The sequence below is a fragment of the Lissotriton helveticus genome, chromosome 7 (genome assembly GCF_964261635.1).
Source record: "Lissotriton helveticus chromosome 7, aLisHel1.1, whole genome shotgun sequence".
Lineage (NCBI taxonomy): Eukaryota > Metazoa > Chordata > Amphibia > Caudata > Salamandridae > Lissotriton > Lissotriton helveticus.
This window is the reverse complement of record NC_136068.1, coordinates 53,746,744-53,770,267: the sequence shown is the minus strand read 5'-3', so window position 1 is coordinate 53,770,267 and position 23,524 is coordinate 53,746,744. Positions and strand designations below refer to the sequence as shown.

The following is a 23,524-nucleotide window of genomic DNA, read 5'->3' as shown; positions in this document are numbered from 1 at the left end:
TGTAAACGATATTTTGTACTCGATATTTTTGTACTTACCTGTTTGTAGATACAAATTCGATATTTTGTCTGTAGATATTTTTCCTCAATATTTTTGCTAGTCGATATTCTGTCAGTCGATATTATTTCAGTGATCCTGTTAGAGCAACTGTTAGGAAATTCAGGAGTGATAATAAAAGCTTTGAGGCTTGTTATTTCTTTAAAGGCATTAAAGTGCTTGTGTTGAGTGAGATGCTTCCCAAATCTCTGCTTTCAAAATGACATTTGGGAGAAAGTGCCTCTTTTACATGGTTAGGCCCCCGGTTGTGCCTGGTTTTGATGTGGTTTCAAATGAAGTGCACAGGGCTCCTGCCAATCAGGTCCCTTATGCCAGTGCCTTTTCCCCAAAACAAACTCCCAATTGGTACTTCTACCCTCTGTAAGTCCCTAATGGTACCCTGGGTACCTAGGGCCTGGGAGCTGAAGAGGGTCCCCTGGGATCCCCCTCCATGGGCCCTGCCACTGCCTTGCAGCTTGCATGCGCCTGTGAGGGAGAAAACAACAAAGTCAACATGGCACCCTGTCTGGGTGCCTTGCCAACCAGCACTGCCTACAGGCATAGGTAAGTCACCACTCTGGCAGGCCTCACAGCTTTAAGGCAGGGTGCACTATACCACAGGGGAAGGCATATCTGCATGAGCAGATATGCCCTTACCCTATTGAGGCCCGTTTTCCTAATATTGAATGTTTCAGGGAAGCCATAGAGAGTAGATTTGCTAGGAACTCCACAACATGAGTGCCTCAGAGGTGCTCCTTCCAACCCTACCAGCTCTGGTGTGGTCTCTGACTGGCTGTAGGCAGCCAACCACCACCAGATATATTTCTGGACCCCTGGGTATAAAGCCCCTGCTCTCTGGAACAAGAAACAATGCACATTCTTGGCAGAGGTGTCATATCTACTCCCCCAGGATGGGCCAGTGCAGAAGCTTCAAAGGCCTGCCACCTTTGTAATATGACTCTCCTCCTCTGCTCTGCTGCTAGCAGCAGATGGCAGTCCCTGGTTTACACCCCCACTTTGTGTGGAACAATTAGCAGGAAAGATTCAAAAGAACAAAGGTGTGCCCACCACTGCCAATCCCACCCCTCAGGTGGGGAAGAGCACAACTTTCAAACCCCTTTATTTTAAAGATGGGGAGACCCCTCCAATCAGGACTAGATCTATGCCTCCCTCCCACAGGAGGGTGGCATAATAGAGGGTATTGTCACCCCAGATAAAGTGCCCATTGGCCCTACCTGCTACTGCTCTAAAACACCTCCGAAATGTAGTATTTAAGTGGCTCCCCCAAACCTAGAAACTAGATCTGTGACAACCTAAGAAAAAAGTAACCCTGGGAGGAGCAGGCGTAGTGCTTCTACGCGAAGTTCAACAGAGTTGGAAAGCAACTCCGTGGAACTTCGCTCTGCGCCATCCCCCCACCCAAAGTAAATAAAAAGGCACTTACCTGCCCTGTGGCTGCCTCCTTTTCCACATGCCACTCTCCCACCTCCTCCTTGCTGTCCGTCTTCACTAATAACCCCTACGTTGAACGTCTTGCATGTGTGCATGCGCACTTGCAAGACGTACAATGTAGGGGTTATCAACTTATCAGTGAAGATGGACGGCGAAGAGGAGGTAGAAGAACAGCCATGTCGAGGAGGCGGCAGCCACGGGGCAGGTCAGTGCCTTTCTAATTACTTTTAAATACTTTGGGAGGGTGAAGGGGCCGGCTAACTATGCTCTGTATGGAGTCGTAGTTTTGCCTGAACTCCGCTTTTGCAATGGAACGGGGAGTAGGCAAAACTTGCAACCTCCTCTGGCGAAGCGTAGTTACCCGCCTGGGCTTAGAAAAAGAAGACGACCCTGCAGAGAAGACCGAGGACGGCCTGTTTCCAGCTTCTGTGATCTTACAACCAGCAACATCTGAAACCCCTGGGAGGTCTGCTGCCTTCGAAAAAGACTCCAATCTTCCATGCACAGCAGGCCTGTCCTGAAGAAACCTACTCCAAGTACTCCGGATCCAGGTGGATCTGCGTCTCCTACTCACTCTGCATCTGACGCCCACGACCCGAGTATGAGTGGTTCACCTGTGCAATGAAGTCTTCCGGCGATCCTGACCTCGTATCCAGTGTTGTCTGACCTCTCCTGCCCTCCACAAAGGTGCCTGTATTGTGAATTCAGAGGCTCCTACCAACTGCGACCGGCTCCGGTTAGAAGGCTCCAAAGTCGAAAGGCACCCCTGCTCCCAAAGCCCCTGGGCCTTGGTGAGCTGAACCGATGGTGTCCCTATGACCCCCTACACCCCAAATTACCTCTGCTGTCGCTGATCTTCCTCTTGTGACTAGCGGTGCCACACCTGCAGCCTCTTGTTGAAAGACGAATCCCTATTGAAAAGCATTGGCGCTGCTTGAACACTCGAGGGGGCTGCCGTATGACCTACCTTGTTTTCTGCCCTGACGCTGGTTTTCCTGGTCCCCCCTCCCGCCGCCGCCATCCTACACCTTGCGGCCGCTGAGCGGAGGAGGGGGGGACTACAAATCCCAGGCTCCTTTGCGGCGGAAGCCGCCACTGCCATTTCCACGCCCGGAGGTGCCTTAAATCCGAGGTCAGCCCCGGTGGAGCGGGCGCTGCTTTAACACTCGAGGGGGCTGCCGTATGACCTACCTTGTTTTCTGCCCTGACGCTGGTTTTCCTGGTCCCCCCTCCCGCCGCCGCCATCCTACACCTTGCGGCCGCTGAGAGGATGAGGGGGACTACAAATCCCAGGCTCCTTTGCGGCGGAAGCCGCCACCGCCATTTCCACGCCCGGAGGCGCCTTAAATCCGAGGTCGCCCTGGGTTAAGCCCGGGACAAGGGAGGGACCGTCCGCGGCCGTCCGCGGTCGATAGCGGCCGGGCAGCCACCCCTCTAAGTCTTATGGGAGGTGAGTGTCCATTTGCACCATGGGGAAACATACTACTATTACTTCTGCCCAGGCTTCCAAGAACTCCTCTATCATCTCCTCTTCCTTTGAAAGCATGCTTGAGAATGCCTTTAATATGGGCACATCAGAGATTGAAAACACCGAAAGAAGACTTTCTATGGGCTTCTCAGTACCTCATTTAAACTCTCCTAATGGCCCAGAGAATGGCGGTCCTATAACTTCTCTGCTGTTATCGCCGAGCATAATAATTGTTAAACCGACCCATCATGATAAACCTCCTGTGGGCTCGATGACGGATAGTAATGTAATTGCCATTTCTTACTCTTAGCAGGACACTGAAGCAATTATTAGTACCACTAACCTGGTCTCTAATACCAAGATTGTTGGAGAGAAGAGGAAGAGAGGCCCTTTAAAAATGCCTATTAATAAGCGGAAACAACCACCCCGCAATAAAAGTCAACCAACTCCGCAGAGTATGTGGTCTCGAGAAAAAACTGTAACCAGCGGGGCGTCAGCCAGTACGACTGTGCAACTAGATGATAGCACTGTAGATTTAACCACAACAGGAGCGGGACTTAATTCCATTTGCACACAGACTGAGCTAATTTCTGCAAATGGTACACAAGGAAGGCTAAATGGAAACTTAATTGACACTATAGTGGACTCAACTTTTAAACAATTGAAAAGTCTAATGGATAAACAGTTTAATCTTATTTTTAAATGTTTGGATAGATTAGAAAGCCTGGTGAAGAAAGAAGATGCTAAAAGGAAAGGGGTTACTATTATTGATCAAATCAGGGGTGAACGGCTTTTGAAAGACATGGAGGCTGTCAACAGGGGCACTGGGGGGGAAGGGGCAGCTGTAATATATCTGGTACTAATAATGTATGTGAAAAATGTGATGTTGATAAGAATAATCCTTCCTCTAATGTCACGACCAGTACCGCGGTGGGCACATTGCCGCCGCCATTGTTGTCCGCAGTAGACAGGCCCTCTTGTCAAACCTCTTCGCTTATGGCAGCCTCACCTGCCCTATCTGTGTTAGCCCCTCCAAAATCGGTGAAAGATTTAAACAATAAGCCTATTTCTGTCATACGGGCTAAAAAACATGCTGAGGATGTCCTTCATTTGCCCCCAGAAGCATGCCCCTATGTTATAATTTTAGCTGGAGTACCCACCCTGAAAGAAGAGCAAAGCGAGTCCTGGGACCAGATTAAAAACAAGTGTATTGACTGGCTATTCAGGTATAAAGGGATGGGTATGGAGATTACTAATGAAATTCTGATGGTACGACGGGTGGGATGGGTAGGACCTTCGGTTAAGAATATCATGGGCGACTGCATAGTCGTGAACTTCAGACACCCTTCCCTGGTGAAATATATATTAAAAGGTAACACCGATCATTTTAGCTCCCCAACCGTCATAACTTCATTACCCCTAGGTTTCTTGTATAGACCGCCCCAGAGAGTCTATAACCCAGCTATGCCAATACACTCTGTACATAATCGGTTTAGTGCCCTATCTGACCTAGAGAGCCAGGAATGACTACCAAAAGAACCCCTGAATATTGTAGATTGTCCCCAGGATGCAGAAATGGTTAATCAGGCTGTGATCAAACCTAGGTCTACTGGTACTTCTCAAAAAGTTTGCTTGGAAGAATCGTTGCCATCCTTGTCCTGTCATTGATGACTTTGGTTCCTTAGAACAAAATCTAAACATACTTAGCTGGAATATTGCCGGTTTAAAGTCAAAGATGAAAATGGCAGAGTGGACCGATTGGATCAGTAATTTTGATGTCTTAATGTTCCAGGAAACATGGTGTACTAGTGGTTTGCTTCTTGAGGGATTTTCTTGCCATAATAACATTGTACCCAGCCCTGAAGCAGGCCGACCTAGTGGGGGTTTATCTACATGGATAAAGATTACTGCAGGAAGTAACATTAGACCCCTGGAGACAAATGATAGTAACTTCCAGGCCACAATCTATTCTAACGTGATCGCGTTATGTTTAATAAACTTTTATAATAATTATTTAATTTCACAACCCAATAGGAATTTTATCAACCTATTTGATGTTATTGATAAGATTGTAGATGAACAGAGGTATGGCAAACTGGACGGAATCCGTCTGGGGGGTGATTTTAATGCGCATTTGCACAAAGGAATGGACAATCCAGCTGTTACATCTGTCTGGGTTATCCCCTGCAAAAGAGGGGAAGAACTGCATTATCACCTAGCCATTGGGGATTTAATTAACGTTATGGAGAAAGTTGGCTGTATGTCGGACAAAGATCCATTGCCTACCTTTAGAGGACGTGGTTGTTTGTCTACCATTGATTATGTTTTTATATCTTCCTCCCTTGTGAATTGTTTAGTAAAGACCGATGTTTTAAGTACTGTTCACAGTGACCATAAACCAATTCTGACAATTATTAAATTTGCTAATAAATTTACAAAACGTAAGGAAATAAGGGCGAAGAATCTGGTTGCATCAACTGACAAACTCAAAGTAATTTGGAAGGGCATAGATAACAAGGCCCTCCTAGCACGTATTATAAAATCCTATACCATATTTGTGGAAACCTGCTTGTCTAGTAGATGCTTAGGCATAGAGATCATTCAGGCTTTTACTGGGCTATGCGCGGGCATCAAGCAAGAAATTTCCAAACCCGTCAGTAACTCAAGTAAAAACCCTAGATGGTTTAATGGCACTTGTTCACAGGCGAACCGAGAACTACGTGAAGCACTAGCTGTGGAACCCAGGGACAGGACTCTGGTTAGAGCCCTGAGAGAACGCTACAAGAAAGTGACAAAAATACGTACAGAGAAGATACTGAAGGAGCGGTGGGATTCTCTTGTACGCGCCGCTGTACTCAAAGATGTCACTGGGTTTTTGGGGTGAGGTAAAATCCATGAAGTCTATGGGCGCAAACATCACCCTGATAAACTGCAACATAGCTAGTGAGTCGTGGGAAGAGTATTTCTCAAGAATATATACAGCATCAATAATGACTGCTGATAGTTACTGTCTAGTTAACACGGTTAATATCTCTATAACTGAAGTTGAAGATGCCATAAACCAAAGCGCAGGAAATAGAGCACCAGGTCCTGACGCATTATCATTTGACCTAATCAAATCTGATCCAGATTTCTGATCCCCCTTATTATGTAATGTTTTTAATAATTTGTCCCATACTACCATCCCAAAAACCTGGTCAAATAGTATCATTGTTCCCATTTTTAAGAAGGGCGACAGACTTAACCCTAGTTGCTATCGCCCTATATCTTTGATTGACAATACTTTGAAGATACTGGGAAGTGGTTTTTAACAAGAACAGGAATTGGGCAGAGGACAACCAAATTTTTAATTCCTGTCAGTTGGGATTTAGGAGCAACGTGGGAACTGTAGAACAGTGCTTGAACCTAAATCTTATACTGGGCAAATATACTATCGCCAAAAAAGCCCCATTGTATTTGGGCTTTATGGATTTAAGTTCGGCCTTTGATTTTGTTAATCGTTCACGACTATGGGAGATTCTTTTAAATTACGGGTTGGACAAGGCACTTGTACACTTTCTGGCGCATTTGCATAGAGACCTGAAAGCACGGGTCAGGATAAACAGTGAAGGAGAGGTCTCCGGGGATATTTTAATTGGTAGGGGGGTTAGACAAGGTTGTGTCTTAGCCCCCTTACTTTTTATTCTTTATATAAATGAATTAAATATTTCCCTGTCTAAATCAACTTGTGATGTCCCAAAAATCAATGGTAAACTGCTCCCCGTACTTTTATATGCGGACGATGCGGTCGTGCTGGGCCGCACACCAAAAGCACTTTGCACTTTAATAACGGGCTTTGTATCCTTTATGGCAGATCTGGATCTGTACACTAATTTTAATAAATCATACATAATGTCCTGCGGGCCTAAAAAGTACCGCATCCATCATATAGTGTCAGGAAAAGAGCTCTTAACAAGCATTGGAAATGCAATAGGGCTCGCATTAGGAAAGTTTGAGCTATTGGTCTTGTAAATGGCAATTTTTTTTATTTATGTGTTTTTGAAAATTGCTAAATTAATAGCTTTGTCATTTACAATGCCAATAGTTATAACGTTCGCCAATGTGACACCTATAGCATTTGTAATGCAACATGTTTTGTATTTACGTGACTTAGATGTATTGATATTACAAATAACAATGGCTTTTAATTTTTTAAAATAATTAATACTTAAATAAAAGTGATTGTAATTGATAATGGCAATAGCTTAAACTTTTGTAAATAACTTTTGTGAAGATTATGTTCAGTGTATCCAAGAACAGAAGTGAAATATTAACATCTTTTTGTGACATACTATACTAATATAATAAAGAGAGAGCCCAAACCTTTGAGGCGGGTAATCTCAGGAACCACAGCACCAATCACAACACCCAATACAGCGTTGGAAATGGCAGTTGCAGCAGAAGGACATAGGCTATGCAGATGCCCACCATATACATTTAAAAGGTAAACGAACCGTGCCAGCAAAGTAGTCCCTTGTGGGCGTGTCTGCGTTGTGGGCGTGTGCTGGGGCGTGACAACCGCTGGGGGCGTGTGGTACGTTCCGCCCTTCATGCCATGTCTCATATCGTGTGCTGTGGGTGTGTGCTGGGGCGTGGGCGTGTGCGGGGCGCGGGATTACGGGAAAAAAAAGCAAGCGTTGTGCCAAATATTTCATTGTTTTTTCTTCCCTGGTTCTGTACATTCCAGCTCCGGGTGTCCACCCTGCTCCCTTTAAATACCCCTGCACCCCATATTCATAACCCACCCGTAATCCTTAAAATACCCCAACACCCTTAAACACTAACCCATCTTATCCCTATAAATATACCCTGTATCCCAAACCCAAACCTAGCCCTGAACCCTATAAATACCCCTGTACCTCAAAACCCAAACCTACCCCTGAACCCTAAAAATACCACTGTACCCCAAAACCCAAACCTTGCCCTGAACCGTAAAAATACCCCCATACCCCAAAACCCAAACCTATCCCTGAACCCTAAAATACCCCTGTACCCCAAAACCCTACCTAGCCCTGAACCCTTAAAATACCCCTGTACCCCAAAACCAAAACCTAGCCCTGAACCCTAAAAATACCCCTGTACCCCCAAACCCAAACCTAGCCCTGAACCCTAAAAATACCCCTGTACCCCAAAACCCATACCTATCCCTAAACCCTAAAACTACCCCTGTACCCCATAACCCAAAAGTATATCTGAACCCTTAAAATACCCAAACACCCCAAAACATATACCTTAGTACCCCAAAACATATACCCCTGTACCCATACTTACCTTATCCAAACATTAAAAAAAACATGCTTTTACCATTCATGCATTTACAACGAATTTCGTTGTAAATGTATGCATGGTAAAAGCATATAAAATGTAATGCCATGCGTTATAATGGCATTGCGGAGTCATGGTACTTTCGTGATGAAAGTATGCGGAGTGATGGTATGCGGAAAGAAAGTTGCGGAATAACCGGTGTTTACCCTCCCCCGGTCAGTACATTGGTGGCACGGCGGCCCACATCTCCAGCAACCTACTCATATTTTTTCACCACCGATTTGAAAAATGCACAGGTCTCTCATTGATGCCATCACCGACATACACTTTTAGACACACCTCCCGCCACAAGTTCTAGAATTGCGAACTTTAGAGCTGGGGAGCTACGTTCGAATCTCGGCATCAGCTCAACATCCTGTGATTCCAGGCAAATCGCTATGTCTCCCCGTGCCTACCACAAATGAAAGTGTTCTTCTGTAATGTAAATTTTGCTCATGCCATGTTGTCAAGTTTGCGCTATATAATATTGCAAGGAAAAATAAAGTAGGGAAACTTGAGTTCACACACTACTGCACGCGCACTCTTAAGTGCATCAGCAGTGCACTGTGAATTGGAGCGTTTCACGGGCCTGTCACAGATAAGAAATGCTACCAAAACGAAATCCTACAAAACAATATACTACTGGCCGGCAGCAATTCATACCCGGACAACGTCGGGACGGGCTACTAGTTTGTAATAAAGCTTGAAACATTTAGAGAACATATTTGAACCAGTGATGCTGTGGTGGTGCTGAGTGATGCTGTGGTGGTGCTGAGTGATGCTGAGTGATGCTGTGGTGGTGCTGAGTGATGCTGTGGTTGCGCTGAGTGATGCTGTGGTTGCGCTGAGTGATGCTGTGGTTGCGCTGAGTGATGCTGTGGTTGCGAGTGGTGCTGTGGTGGTGCCGAGTGGTGCTGTGGTGGTGCCGAGTGGTGCTGTGGTGGTGCAGAGTGGTGCTGTGGTGGTGCCGAGTGGTGCTGTGGTGGTGCTGAGAGGGTGCTGAGGGGTACTGCGGTGGTGCTGTGGTGGTGCTGAGTGATAATGTGGTGGTGCTGAGTGATACTGTGGTGGTGCTGAGTGGTGCTGTGGTGGTGCTGAGGTGATGCTGTGGTGGTGCTGAGTGGTGCTGCTGAATGATGCTGTGGTGGTGCAGAGTGGTGCTGTGGTGGCGCAGAGTGGTGCTGTGGTGGTGCTGAGTGATAATGTGGTGGTGCTGAGTGATGTGGTGGTGCTGGGTGGTGCTGTGGTGGTGCTGGGTGGTGCTGTGGTGGTGCTGAGTGATAATGTGGTGGTGCTGAGTGATAATGTGGTGGTGCTGAGTGATGCTGGGGTAGCGCTGAGTGATGATGAGGTGATGCAGAGGGCAGAAAGGCACAAAAAACCAGTCTAACAGAGGGCAGAAGGGCACAAAAAACGAGTCTAACAGGGGGCAGAAAGGCACAACAAGAATTTCTTTTTGCAGTGGTTTTATTTGTTGCTTTTGAAAGTTATTTCAATATAGAATAAACCCTTGTGTTCAATTTTCAGTCTCATTTTTACCATATATCTTCCCTTTTTGTAAGTTAAAAAAAAGTCCAAGAAATGCACGTTTAAGTTGCATGACTTAGGTATATTATTTGTTTCTGTGTGCAAGAAAGGACTCACTGACAACGCAGACGCTGACCTTAGGCAGCAGAATGCGGGAAGTCAATCTGCAGCGGCTGAACATTAATCATTCAAAAATAACATCGAAATTGCAGCTGCAAAGTAACATTACTGCTGGTGCCCGTTTTCATGAGTCGTCAATGCAGGGGAACTGTAGCTGCTATAATTTATGATATCAATCAAAGGCATTGGTTTTTATTGACAAAGCAGGCGGGAACCTGATAAAAAAACAAGGTGCAAAGAAATGCCTGTCCTCTCAAATGTTCTTGGAATTGAGCAAACTTTTGAGAATGAGAGGTGCATTCAAGGTATAAGAAATTGCACACAGAAGCTTCAATGCCCACGTGTACTCAAAGCACTTGTGGAAATCAATTTGCGGAGTTGGGATTTCTACCAACCCATGGGCCTTTTGGATCAAAATGAACATTTTGTTCTCCGCTGTTAAATTGCATGCCTGGTGTCAGCTGATTACACTGTTCTGGCATAGAATTAGTATTATCACAGCCTGGCACCGTTACTGTGTTATTTTCTAAGAAAAATTATGTGGTGTGCCTTGAAAATATTTGTTTGCCCATCACATTTTCGGGTCATAAACAAGAAGCGCTGTTGGCTGTGGTAACCGCGCGTTAGGAGCTGTATAACAACGCAACAGCTTTCAACAGAAATATTTCCAAATCTCTCAATTCTTAAACTTGTCTGCTACTATGACGCAATGCTTCTGGCTAAACTATTTTTTTAAATAAATCTGTAATAAATGAGTGACATTTAAAAGCTGAACGTTCAAAAACTCTAAACAACCTTCTGTTGGCCAGGGCAACGTTCTCACACGTGATGTTTTTATTGAAAAATGTGTGGATAATGTAATCGGAGGTCCGACTAAGGAATGTCGGGAACGGGCGAGAGCCACAGCCCACAACTGACTGGACTCTGAACTTATCGTGTTTGCATGCTAGCTCACAATGCTGCAAAACACTGATCATAGCGCTTTAAAGGGATACAACAATATCATAACACTGTAAAACAAGTGGAGCACATCAAGGGTTAAACGAAAGCATTTCAGTGCTTGTCCCTGCATAGCTGCACTGAAATCCATTAGTCACGCGTTTAAACCTCCTCTGTGGCTTCACTGGAGGCTTTCAGAGTGCTGTTGTACATGTATTACTGGCATGAGAAAACGTGGGTCTAGCTTGATTATACCAGTAAACACTTTAACACTAACCGTCGCTAAAATAACACACCAAAATAAACCACCTTTTTTTCCCAAATGTATTCCGGTCCTAAACCAGCTACGTTCTTGGTCTGAACTTAGTTTTTCAAACCTAATAAGAGTAAAAGATACCAAACGCTTCTTTCCAAGTCACAAGAATTATTTTTTACATATAAATATTATTTGTGCAAACAAGTTATATTTATGAAGTAAAATGGATCGAAATGAATAGTGCAAATGAGTAACCCTCCGTCCAAATGTGTTTGTCATATCATGTTAGCTGCCAACAAAGAAGGGAGACGAGAAAGAGAAATGAATTGCGAGCGATGAGAGAGGGGTGAGGAAAAGTATAGAAACAACAGAAGAGAAAGACAATAGGGGAGCTGCAGAGTGGGAGGCGACAAACCGAGGAAAGAGATTCCAAGGAAAGTGAGACAGTAAAGGAGTAGATTGAAATTCGAACACAAAGGGAGAAACAAAAGGACCATGGATGGGGAGAGACAAAGGGAGGAAGGCAGAGTGAGTTGGAAGAATGAAGGGAGAAAGAGCAAAGAAAAACAAGCAGCAATATCAAGAGGTGGTGGGGGCAGGGCGAAGGGTTAAGGGGTAGGGAGAGATGGCACAGGCTGGGCAGGCTGCGATCTGGGAGGCAGGCTGGTGGCCTGAGAAGCGTCCGTGAAGCAGGGGGCGGGGAGCCGAACCCTTTGATGTAGCTCACGGCCTGGCGGCCGTGAAAAAAAGCAATTAGGGGGGAGGAGAAGAGTAAAAGATACCAAACGCTTCTTTCCAAGTCACAAGAATTATTTTTTACAAATAAATATTATTTGTGCAAACAAGTTATATTTATGAAGTAAAATGGATCGAAATGAATAGTGCAAATGAGTAACGCTCCGTCCAAATGTGTTTGTCATATCATGTTAGCTGCCAACAAAGAAGGGAGACGAGAAAGAGAAGTGAATTGCGAGCGAGGCTGGGCAGGCTGCGATCTGGGTGGCAGGCTGGTGGCCTGAGAAGCGTCCGTGAAGCAGGGGGCGGGGAGCCGAACCCTTTGATGTAGCTCACGGCCTGGCGGCCATGAAAAAAAGCAATTAGGGGGAAGGAGAAGTGATGTGCACGCGCTTTTTAGGTCGATGCGCTTGGGCATTGAGCTTGCTTTTCACGGGCACAGCATCAAATCGCCCATTTAGTTAAGCTCTCGATAAGCCCCAATATTTCTCGCCAGCTCAATGTGCAAGCGCATTGACAGGCGAGCCCTAAAAAGCACTAGCACTTTCCCCTATCTGGGTTTAGTTTTCTCTGACTCAGGATCTTGGCAACTACATGTGGTCCTTGGAAAAAATAAACTCGGTAAAGCTATAAACTCAATTATTAGCCTCCGACAGCCAAAGCAGGCAGAGATCTACAGAGCCCAATGTATACCGACAGCGACTTATGGCGCAGAGGTGTGGGGGTATACAAATTGCAGCGGTATCCAAACTGAAGAAAACAGATTTTGTAGAAAGGTTTTAGGGGCCCTAATCTCAGCGCCTACCTTCATATGCCATAAGGAATTGCATCTTCATTATGTGGAGGATTTCATGAAATCGCGGCCAGTATTATTCTGGCTAAAGATATGGCGAAATCCTGCCGCACTTTTAACACAAGAAATAATTACAGATTGCCTTAAATGTGACAGGGGTAGTTATATTCCCTGGTTAGGAGCAGTAAAGAAAAGCCTAGCCAGTGTGAAGTTGGAGCATATTTTCCTCTCTCCTCTAGTCACAGACGGTATACTAAAGTCCGTGAGAGGGGCATTGTATGATTTAGACTGTAAGGAAAGAGAAAACACGGAGCTCCACAAGCCATCATTCATTAGATACACCCCTTTTCTGGTGTCACCAGGCAAGAATAACAACATGCCACAGCTATATCTCAGAAAAAACCTCGGGAGATGGAATGTGAGTCTGCTATTTCGTCTTAGGGATGGGAGTATAAAATACTCACTTTGTTTCCCGTTAGGTTTTAACAAACAAACTGGAGAACCTGTCTTGCCCGTGTGGCACCGGTTGTAAACAAACACTGTTACATTTTCTGTTTTTCTGTGGATTTTATGTTAGATAAACTAAACAGTATTTAATTCCTTATATTAAAGTACATGCTATTATTGATTTTAATTTGGCATTCCACGAAATACAGCAGCTAGGTAGTGATGATATGATTTTCAGAGTAAGCTCCTTCCTGCAATCTGTGATGCGCTCGCGAGTTTCTATGAATATGCCATAGACAAAGTGAATCATTTGCACATATACCTGCTGTTTTTGCACATAGTCTAAAGTTTGCACAAAGATATTGCTAGAACTGCTGTTTACATAATGTATATATAGTAACTATTTGCACTTTATTGCTATTCTTGCACATTGGTCCCATGTCATTACTGAGTTTTTACCAACCCGTTTTATGAATGTGTTTTATGTGATTATATATTTATGTACTATTGGTTGTGATGATTTGTACTTTTATGGATATTTTATATCCGAATAAAGACCATTTGACTTGACTTGACTTGAAAAGCTTTGGCCTCTGACGTCGAATTGGCACCCTGCACCTGGCCGTCCCTGTGCCACTTGTGCTGCATGTTTGGTGCTGCTTTGTGGCCCGTGCTTAATCTAACCCCCCAAAGCTTGGCCCTTGCAACCAATCTACTTACCTGCAAGCAGTGTGGCTCTAGGCACCCCTGTCTCCATTGGAAAGCAAGGGGTTGAACTCCGATTTTGAAATCTGCAACCTGGGACTGTAAGTTTGATACTTACCTGTTTGACCTCAATATATTGTTTTCTCCATAGGATAACATTGGACTGTGTTGAAAAGTTTCTAAGGGTCGATTTTTGGAAGTGAAAAGTATTTTTTAATTAAAAACATAGTTACCTAATCACAAAGATCTTGAACTTAAAATAAAATACCACCAAAGTATATTTTTCTAAAATTGATCTGGATCTCCTTCTTGAATGGTGTGTCCATTATTGATCATTGTTGTGCAATAAATGTCTTACACTCCTCTGCGTTAGGCCTCAGGCTGCTCACCCACACTTCCACTAATAGAGCACTTTGGGTTTCACATTGAGCCCTGTACACTTTTGCGGAACCCCTGGACTCTGTGCACAGTATCACCACCTAGTGGACATTGAGTAGCTTGGTGCACTTATAGCAGTTATCTATAGGTTTGGCACAGGACTAAAACTTATATGTCAATGCTTTCACGGGTTTAAATTTGAGATTTTACATATCTGACCAGGCAGGAGAGCCTGTCCCAGCTTTGCAGATGTAGGAAACTGCATCTTCCATTGCATCTACTGCAAGGCATTGGAAGTCCCAGCAGTGTAATACATAGTGCCGCCCACTGAAGTGCATCACTGGTAGTTCCTACATATTCACAAAGTGCAGAGATGTTAAGTATCTAAATATTTTTCTTCTGTTCTATGTAGGGGAGCTTCAAGCTGGAGCCGCAACCTTGGGAGTATGGAAAAGTGGTGCCCCGCTATCAGGATGCCTACATGTGGCTGAAACCCTTCTACTCTAAGAGTAAGAGCTTCCTGAAGATACACTCTGCACAGGGAGAGCTGCCCTGCGGTCACACACAGGACTTGCAAGTGGACTACATCATCCAGCGAAACGAGCTACATGAGCATGCAGAACATATGGACCTGTTCTACCTGGTAATGTCCTGGGAACTAGATTTGAGGAAATGGGGTTGAATTGCGGGATAAGGCTGACATGGGGAGATCGTAATTTTATAAAGGAATTGTATCCACAAGCTGAAAATATAAGCTGTAGTGCTGGTAGCCCACATAATTCCCTGTCTTTCTGTGAGGTATGGGAGCTAAAGTCGGATTCTACATCTAGTAGCACAGTCAGTGGCACACAGATTACTAGGCTTCACTGTTGCTTCAGTTCTGGTCTTCTCCCAAAGGTCCTTAACCAACGTCATACCCTGACTAGCCACTAAACGACATTGCTATCCTAATTGCTATGTGGTTCATGCAAGATCTAAGCTCAAACTGCTGCTGCATTGTCTCCTCCCTCCATCCAATTCAACTCTCCTAATATCCACTGGATGTCAATTGGCCCCATAATGCAAGGTACACATGAGGGCTTGTAGTGTATGAGTGTCTGAGAAGGTTACATGTCTGGTAAGGACAACCTGTTTATGCTTTAAACCTCACAAATGGCAGCTTGAATAGTCAAAGTCATGAGACCTTGTGAGAGTTAGCTAATGGACATACATGCATGTGTCTGATCGTCGGGTGATACTAGGCCACCTCAGTCAAGTGTCTTCAGGGTTCATCTGGGCTTGGAAGCATAGTCCTGGGCTCATCAGTAACCTGTATCATGGCTCTCGCTACCAGAACACCGATGCTGACTGGTTCAATCCCTCCCCCAGGTTTCATCCAAAGGAGGAATCATTCACGAAGGAAATAAGAAGATAGCAGTTGACAAAGAGCATGGTAGGTATTTTTGCCTTTTACTCTGTTCACTGTTGTGAGCTCTACACAGCTCCCTTCCTGCTCTGACCCCACTGCGTCCTGACTCGACAGTGATAGAAAGCTCCTTATTGAACAGATCTAAGCACTTTTCCTCTTTACTTTGTGCATAGCCCATTGTCTCTCATGATTATCCCTTGACTGAAGATGGCTATCTAACCACCACCTTCTCTTTTCTCTTCTCACTCCTCATCGCAGTTCTTAAGGGCACCTTCGCCATTGAACTTCCTATAAGCACAGAGTTTGCACCGTTGGCCAAGGTGTTGGTCTTCACCATCTTTGAGGACGGCGAGGTCGCTGCTGCCACAACTAATCTCAACGTAGTGAAGTGCTTCAAGAATGAGGTGAGCACTCCGTGCCTTTCCTACACAACACAATAAATGTTACACAACTTTAAAATGTTGCTAATTTAGTAGATATGTTAACCACACTTTACAAAACCTCGCCAAAAATCATCTTATCGAAACAGAAACTTTGAAAACAATTGAGTTGATGGGTAATGAGAGGAGGTGATCTACACAGTCTGCCTTCTTTGTGATATAACGTATAGCCTTTCCGAAAGGGTGGGGGGGGGGAGAGGGGGAAGGAGGGTTTGTGTGGTCAAAGCACTTATAGATGCAGTCTCACCCGAGGTCTGTTATTCTTAACTCTATCCTCACTTACATCAGTGTCTAAGATATTTTAGGTCTATCTTTTACAGCACACTTCTCAAAGAGACTCACTATCTTTTAGTATGCATACCATGGGCTTTGGTACCTCGATTATTTCTTGGATTAGCCTCTATTAGCAATGATTGTCAAATCATGTATCGGCTCAGCCAATTGGAGTATGTCTCGCTCACATGATGCTTTGGCTACTTAAATTAATCCTTCCGCTTCCAATAGAATGCTTGCTTTGCAAAGCATTAGGGACTACTTCAACACAGGTGATGTTAAAAGTAGTAATTCCATTATGATACACCTGTCATAACAGGTTTCATTATGGTCCAATTCAGGGATACTCAGTTAATCCACATGGACAAGTACGAAGGTGAGAGTCAGTCCTTCCACTAATTGAACTTATGGCATTCTGATCCTGCACAAATATTGTCAGCAAGCAATTAATTCAAGGCCTCAATCTGTTGCCTTAATTAAATATTTTCCTGTTCTTCTATTTGTGCAAATAGTCATTATTATTGGGGCAATCCTGACTGAGCTCTGCAATTAGGTTATTTTCTACTTAGTATCAAAATAAAGACAAATAGAAGCAAAACAAGTTTGTGCCCATCATTGTCAGCCTTTGGCCTAACAGCTTCAAAGTGGAACACAAAGTGGTGCAGTCTGAGCTGGAGCACATCACTTCCCAAACCATCCACTCCCAAGCATCTTTTTTTTGTTTGGTAAATAGGCAAATTGAACAATCACTTGATGCCTGATTTAGACTGGTGGATATCCCTTCCGTCTTATCACATGTGCATTTGGATGTAGTAGACTTGTAATTAGGCATGTAGTATACTTGTAATAAGGTGGAAGTGATATCGATCATGTGAGTCCTGTCCGCCAAACAGTAAATGATGCCCTTAGTTACTCTTCAATTTCAGAAAGCCAGACCTCCACCCACAACACAAGAAAAACCAGTACCTCAACATGGCAAACCTCCACCCACAACATAAGTAAAATCAGCCCAACAGGGCAAACCTGCCCCCACAACAGATGTAAAACTAGCACCACAGTGGGGCAAACTTCCACCCACAACACAAGTAAAACCAGCACCACAACAGGGCAAGCCTCCACCCACAAAATGCATAAAACCAACACCACAACAGGGTTAACCCACACCCACAGCACAACTAAAACCAGCACCTCAACAAGGCAAATCTCCAACCACAAGACAAGTAAAACCAGTACCTCAACAGGGCAGACCTCCACCCACAACACAAGTAAAATCAGGCCAACAACAGGGCAAACCTCCACTCACAACACAAGTAAAATCAGCACCATAACATGGCAAACCTCCAACCACAAAAACACATAAAACCAGCACCACAACAGGGTTAACCCACACCCAAAGCACAGGTAAAACCAGCACCACAACAAGGCAAATCTCCAACCACAACACAAGTAAAACCAGCACCACAACATGGCGAACTTCCAACCACAACACAAGTAAAACCAGCACCACAACAGGGCGAACTTCCAACCACAACACTAGTAAAACCAGCACCACAACAGCTGGTTGGCAGCACAGTCCTTTCCTTTCTTTTGCCACACAAAGATGGCATTAAACAGAAGTCTCGGAAGATGCCTGGCTATCCTGTACCCCTCTCAAATAGCAAGCTCTTGCAGTGTATCCCTTTCTTTGCCTGGCAGTCCATGCAGAGGGAACAGGGGTGTAGTTTGGGTATTGTTGGGGAATTTGTTGCTCTCCGAATCACCCTGGTGAGATCAGAACACCCCATGCCCCCAATGGGGGTCCCCTGCTCATGGCTATGGCAGAGCACCAATATCTGCATCTTCTCTTGCAGTGTGCTTAGATAGTCATTTCTATTTTACATGCAAACCAGATACAAGTTGGGATAATGCAAGGCAAACCTTTGCAAACTCCCTTGAAATGGATGAGATATTCTGATTAACTAACACATACCATGGCACACTGGGTGGGTGGGATCAACTATCAGTGGTGCATAATGCGCAGTGGCTGAGACTCAGAGGCCTGAATGGCCCACTTTACCCTAATTGTTATATTTTACTACCCAAACAACAGTAATCGGATGTATTTCCTTTGCATTTCTTTGCTTTCCATAGGACACGTGCTGCACCACTGCAGGGCAAGCAACATTAGTCGAATCATCAGGGGTTTAAAGAAGAAGGCCTACATTATTCCAGTGAAATCTTTTTTTAAAACAACATTCCCAGTCAAGCAAATCTCAAGCAATAATTTCCACAGGCTCAGTGTTAGATATTAACACCTGATTTGCTCAATCTCAGTTGTGCGAAGTTCAGTGTGCCCAGAATTGCAGTATTCCACTTACCACATGCAATCGTATTTTGGATGATAAGATTTTAAGAGCCTTGTGATAGCTACGGACCATTTCACCAAGAACAGTTATGGTCAATACTAAAACAAGTATTAACAGTATCCGCATGCACCAAAAGAAAAAGAGGTTGGCAGTTTCAGATGATCTGGAAGAGATATTGCCAGTTCCCACAGTACCAGGTATCCAGGCATTGCTATTTGGCCATCTCAGTACAAGACATTGGCAGCTTCCAAAGGTATCGTTAGCTCCCATGTCCATGAATGCACTCTAGCCCCAGCACCAACACTTTTTTCCTGACACTTCCAGTGAGGCAGTGAAGACTCATCCCATGCCTCATTTGGAGAAGACCTTTGTGCAGGAGTGGTGATCCCTGCTCCATGTTTCGGTAGAGCAGCTCTAACAGTTGCAAGCACACAGAAGGCAGTTCCTTGCCACCGGAGTGGCAACTGACCACTCACAACCTCCGGCAGTGTTCATGACAATAAGGGGGGCGGAGGACCCTGGCAAAGGCACAGCATCCAAACTCTCCAGACAGCTTTCCAAATCTATGCAGACACTCATTTAAAAGGCTGGCTAGGATCAGACACCTGCATAGGTATGGGCAGGGTTCTTTAGGGGAGGTGTTTCAAAACCCATTCCTTTTTGTGGTTTTGACAAATTGCACATTGAGAAAGGTTATTTGATGACTCTATTAAAGGATGATTCTCTTATAGATGCCTAAGGTATGGGATCTGGATCTGCTGCCTGTCTGGGAGGCTAGTGACCATCTGCCTTTTCATGAGTCCTGGCGAACATACCTCCACTGTTGACCACATCCTACAGTGTTACTTTATCAGTTGCCTGTACTTTGCCAGCGCATCACATTGAGAATCGGTCCATTTTAAAAGAGTTTCCATGGTAGCTTGTTGACTTGGCTTCAGACCACAGTAAACAATGAGGACAGCTGATGTTGGCATATCAATACTGAAGGTTTACCCTCAGTTAAGCAGCCTTTGCTCGATTGTGAAACTGATGCTCTTGTCCTTAGTTGGTAAAGCAGTAGGTGTGTGGCCAAGTCGAAGCGTACATATTCTTTGGAGTTTTTGGGATCGGATTCGCACAAAGGAGTCCTGGGTTAGTGTCTGGCGCAGGAGAGGCCCAAAGTCTTTACCTGGCCAACAAGACCTTATATGGTTAACCAGGCAGTCAAACTTAGTTTATTTTAGCCTTTGTTGGGGCACTTGCGTAAAGACATCCTTAGAGGTACCAGGAAAAATGTATTGCTGGGAGGACAGGACCATTTTAAGGCCAATCATTGCCATGCAAAAGCCACAGAAGACTACTGAGACCTGCTTAGAAAGGATGGGAGGTAGAGGAAAGGGAAACATGCTCTAAAGTTAGTGGTCAAGGAAGAAACAGTAGGATTGAAGTGGGCCTGGATGGTCAATGGAAAAAATGCCCTTTCCATGATGCTCCACCTTTCAATCCCAGTGAAAGATCAAGGTATCTCATCCGGTTGATCGACCATGCATAAGGGTATTAGGAATCTAATTTGTCATATTTCTATTTTATGCGGAGGCAAAGGGACGCCTTTTGACTTTTGTGTTGGGTTTTTGTAGGTGACCTTGGGATTCTCTCAAGAAGAGGCATTACCTGGGGCTGACATCTCCCTTCACCTGCACTCGGCTGCCGGCTCTCTATGCGCTGTCCGCGCTGTGGATAAGAGCACGGTACTGATGAAACCCGAGGAGGAGCTCACAAGTGAAAAGGTGAGTAATGCTGCTGCTCCAGCCCAACCTGTTGGCACTGTCAACAAAAGATACTGAATTCAGAGAAGAGGCCATGAGCATATTATAGGCATAGGGTTGAGGTCAGCAACAAACACCATGGAATTCCATTCTTCGCTGCCCTCCATCCCTCTGAAGGTGTTGAGACACTTACATTTAGAATGGCTCACACCGGAGGTCATGATTCCTCTACCCAAGAAAGCTATTGCAAACGATCCAACATCTCAGAGGAACAAAAGGATACATTCTCACTAGTTTTCAGGCTAGAAGAGAATTCCAGGTCTCTATGTTATATTGTAATATTGCAGGAAATGGTTTATTTGCCAAATTGACCATCATATATTCCCTAATTTCCACCAGGATAGTTGAATAGCACCAAAAGACAGACAGGATGCTTGCTTCCATATCTCCACCTGTACATCACAGCAGAATTTCCTGTTATCAAGTAAGAGTCACTCATTTGGTCTGCGTCAGTACCTAGAAGGCTTTCCAAGTCTTTGACAGTAGTAAGTTCTGAGTGCCAATAAAAGCCTAACTTTTTGGAATATATGATGTCACTCAAAATCCCTCAGGTAAAAGCATTGCTGTTATTCAGTTACTCATCGATAATTTTATACGTTCCCTTAAACTGACATCCTTTTCATCTTTCATCACTCCCATCCCTTCCCCTCTCTTAGCACAGCAGTCTATTAGATAAAAAAAGTCACCCTTCAGTTTAGTCAGTTCCATGAGTTCCTTCAGCACTCTGTGCAAAGTGTATATAAAACACACAAAAATTGGTTATACAATATGTATTAATATTCATTTTTATTTTTAATCAAGCACAAACAGTGACCCAGAGAGTTATGGTGGAGCTAGCAAGTCACCGATATGCCAAACTAACTCTACAGACTGCTGGTCTAAATGGAAAGTTTGGGCCCAATAATAAACCGTGTCCCAAATTATGCATGACTGTATTCACTCCTTATCTGACAAGGAAGTTGCAAACAAAAATCCATCCATCTACTCAGCCGCAACAAAATATGCTAGACAAATAAGCAGCTGCAGATTTTGGATTACCTGAAGGTGCACACATCAGAAGTAAGAACTGCAGGAAGTGGGGACCTTGATCATAGAATGCTCTCTGTGCAATGCACACGCATTTAAAACAAAACATGTTCCATAAAGGGCGGTCAATAAAGATTGGTTAAATGATGGGACCCTGTGCCCACTCTCCCAATGGCCAAAACTAACCTGGCTGCAAAACTGTATCGTCTGCAGGATCCTGGTTAGGGATTGAGGCAGACCAACCTATAGAGACTTGCCATAGTCCAATAAATCCATAAGTTGCACAGGCAACAGTTTCCTTGGGACCCTCAATGCAAGAAGCTGTTGATTGAATAGTTGGGGGCTTTAAAGTCATACTGCAGTTGATAAAGCCTCAACCTCTTTCACCATCTCCTCAGCTGGCAGCGGGAAACATTTTATAGTAGTCCTCCAATGATTGGACAAAAGGTAGTTTTTACTGTAAACTCCTAGGAACTCTGCATTGCACCGCAACTTCTACTCTTTCAATCATTTGGATATGTTCATTAAAGAACACCGAAGGCTCTCCTGGACAGTTTCAACTGAGGCCCTGCCCTCAGCTCAAAAGATGAAGCCGGTATTGTCCACCTATGGATGGAACACAAACTCAAAGGAACTAATGATCACAGCTGAAGGTCTAACATTAATGCTCATCAGCAGGGGGCTGATGGAAGGAACTGGTGCTTGTTTTGTATTCTTAGAGTGGGATCTGTGATTCTCCAAGGTGACAGCATGGGTCCTAACCTTCAAAGCCAGTTTGGAAAAATTCCTCCCACTTGCCTGAATCGATAAAAGTGAATGGTTGTGAGAGGGCATACAAATCCAGAAAGATAACAGCATTGCCAGCAAAGCTGGCCTACTTGTGTTTAAGGCTAAATGAAGATAATCAAAGTTGCAAATTTGCTGTTTAGTCTGAATCCGGCCTGCACCTGGTCAAGTATATTACTGTTTTCCAAACAGCCTGGCAACGGACAACATTGCTCTTTGCAACTTGATGATTACAAAGAAAAACTTACACAAAATACATGGTTCAGACAATGGGCCCAATTCACAAAAGTAATCTGAGACAATATCAAAACTTTCCTACTTTCGGTATACACAAAAGCCATTTAGTAGTAGTAAAGTTAGGATTCCTAACTTTACTACTACTAAACAGAGACAAAATCCTAACTTTACGACTTTCAGTATTCACAAAAGGCATTTAGTAGCAGTAAAGTCTTGTGAATAACCAGCCTTTGATCACATCTCCCCGTACTTGGGACCTCAATAAACCATTCATCTTTCTATCATTCTGTTCATAATGTCACTATAAGTCCTATAATGAGTCTTGGACCTGTAATTCAAGGCCACTCACCTTTTACTGTACAGATTTTCTTCCCAGAAATGCATCTGTTCTATTTTTGTCATAGTGAGTTCCATTATCTCCTCTCCTTCAGGTGTTCAACATGATCCGGCCTGGGTTTTTTGGGGGTTACCCTTACCAAACGGAGGACCCGATGGAATCGCCCTGCACAGACTACCCTTTCTTCCCTGGAATTATGCCCCGTCCGGCTGATTTGGGTCGGAAATTATCATCCCGGAGAAGGCGCTCCATTATGCCATGGTGGCCTCAGAGGGACCCTGACGTCTACAGCTTGGTGCAGGTAAGTTGAGCGTGCACTGTGTAACAACTTCACACTTTCACTCATGTCAAAGCCCTCACTGGGTGAAAAGAGCAGCTTGTACTCTAACAAACACTGCCACCCACAAATGGAGTCTTAGAGCCTTCACTGAGCCCTGTGAGCAGCTTGTACACTAACAAACACTGCCACCCACAAATGGAGTCTTGCAGCTCACAATGAGCCCTGGGAGCAGCGTGTACACTAACAAACACTGCCACCCACAAATGGAGTCTTACAGCTGTCACTGAGCCGGGGAGCAGCATGTACACTAACAAACACTGCCACCCACAAATGGAGTCTTACAGCCGTCACTGAGCCTGGGAGCAGCATGTACACTAACAAACACTGC

The 23,524-nt window shown here is 44.5% G+C and overlaps 1 protein-coding gene across 1 annotated transcript in view; it reads left to right on the top strand.

The window, feature by feature from the left end:
• The window catches only part of LOC144768019 (alpha-2-macroglobulin-like protein 1), a 325,643-nt gene that overhangs the window by 125,364 nt on the left and 176,755 nt on the right, over positions 1 to 23,524 (top strand). Inside the window, 5 exon segments of the mRNA XM_078651415.1 lie at positions 14,612 to 14,842; positions 15,568 to 15,631; positions 15,866 to 16,011; positions 20,282 to 20,431; positions 22,951 to 23,157. Coding sequence (XP_078507541.1) covers positions 14,612 to 14,842; positions 15,568 to 15,631; positions 15,866 to 16,011; positions 20,282 to 20,431; positions 22,951 to 23,157 — 798 coding nt within the window.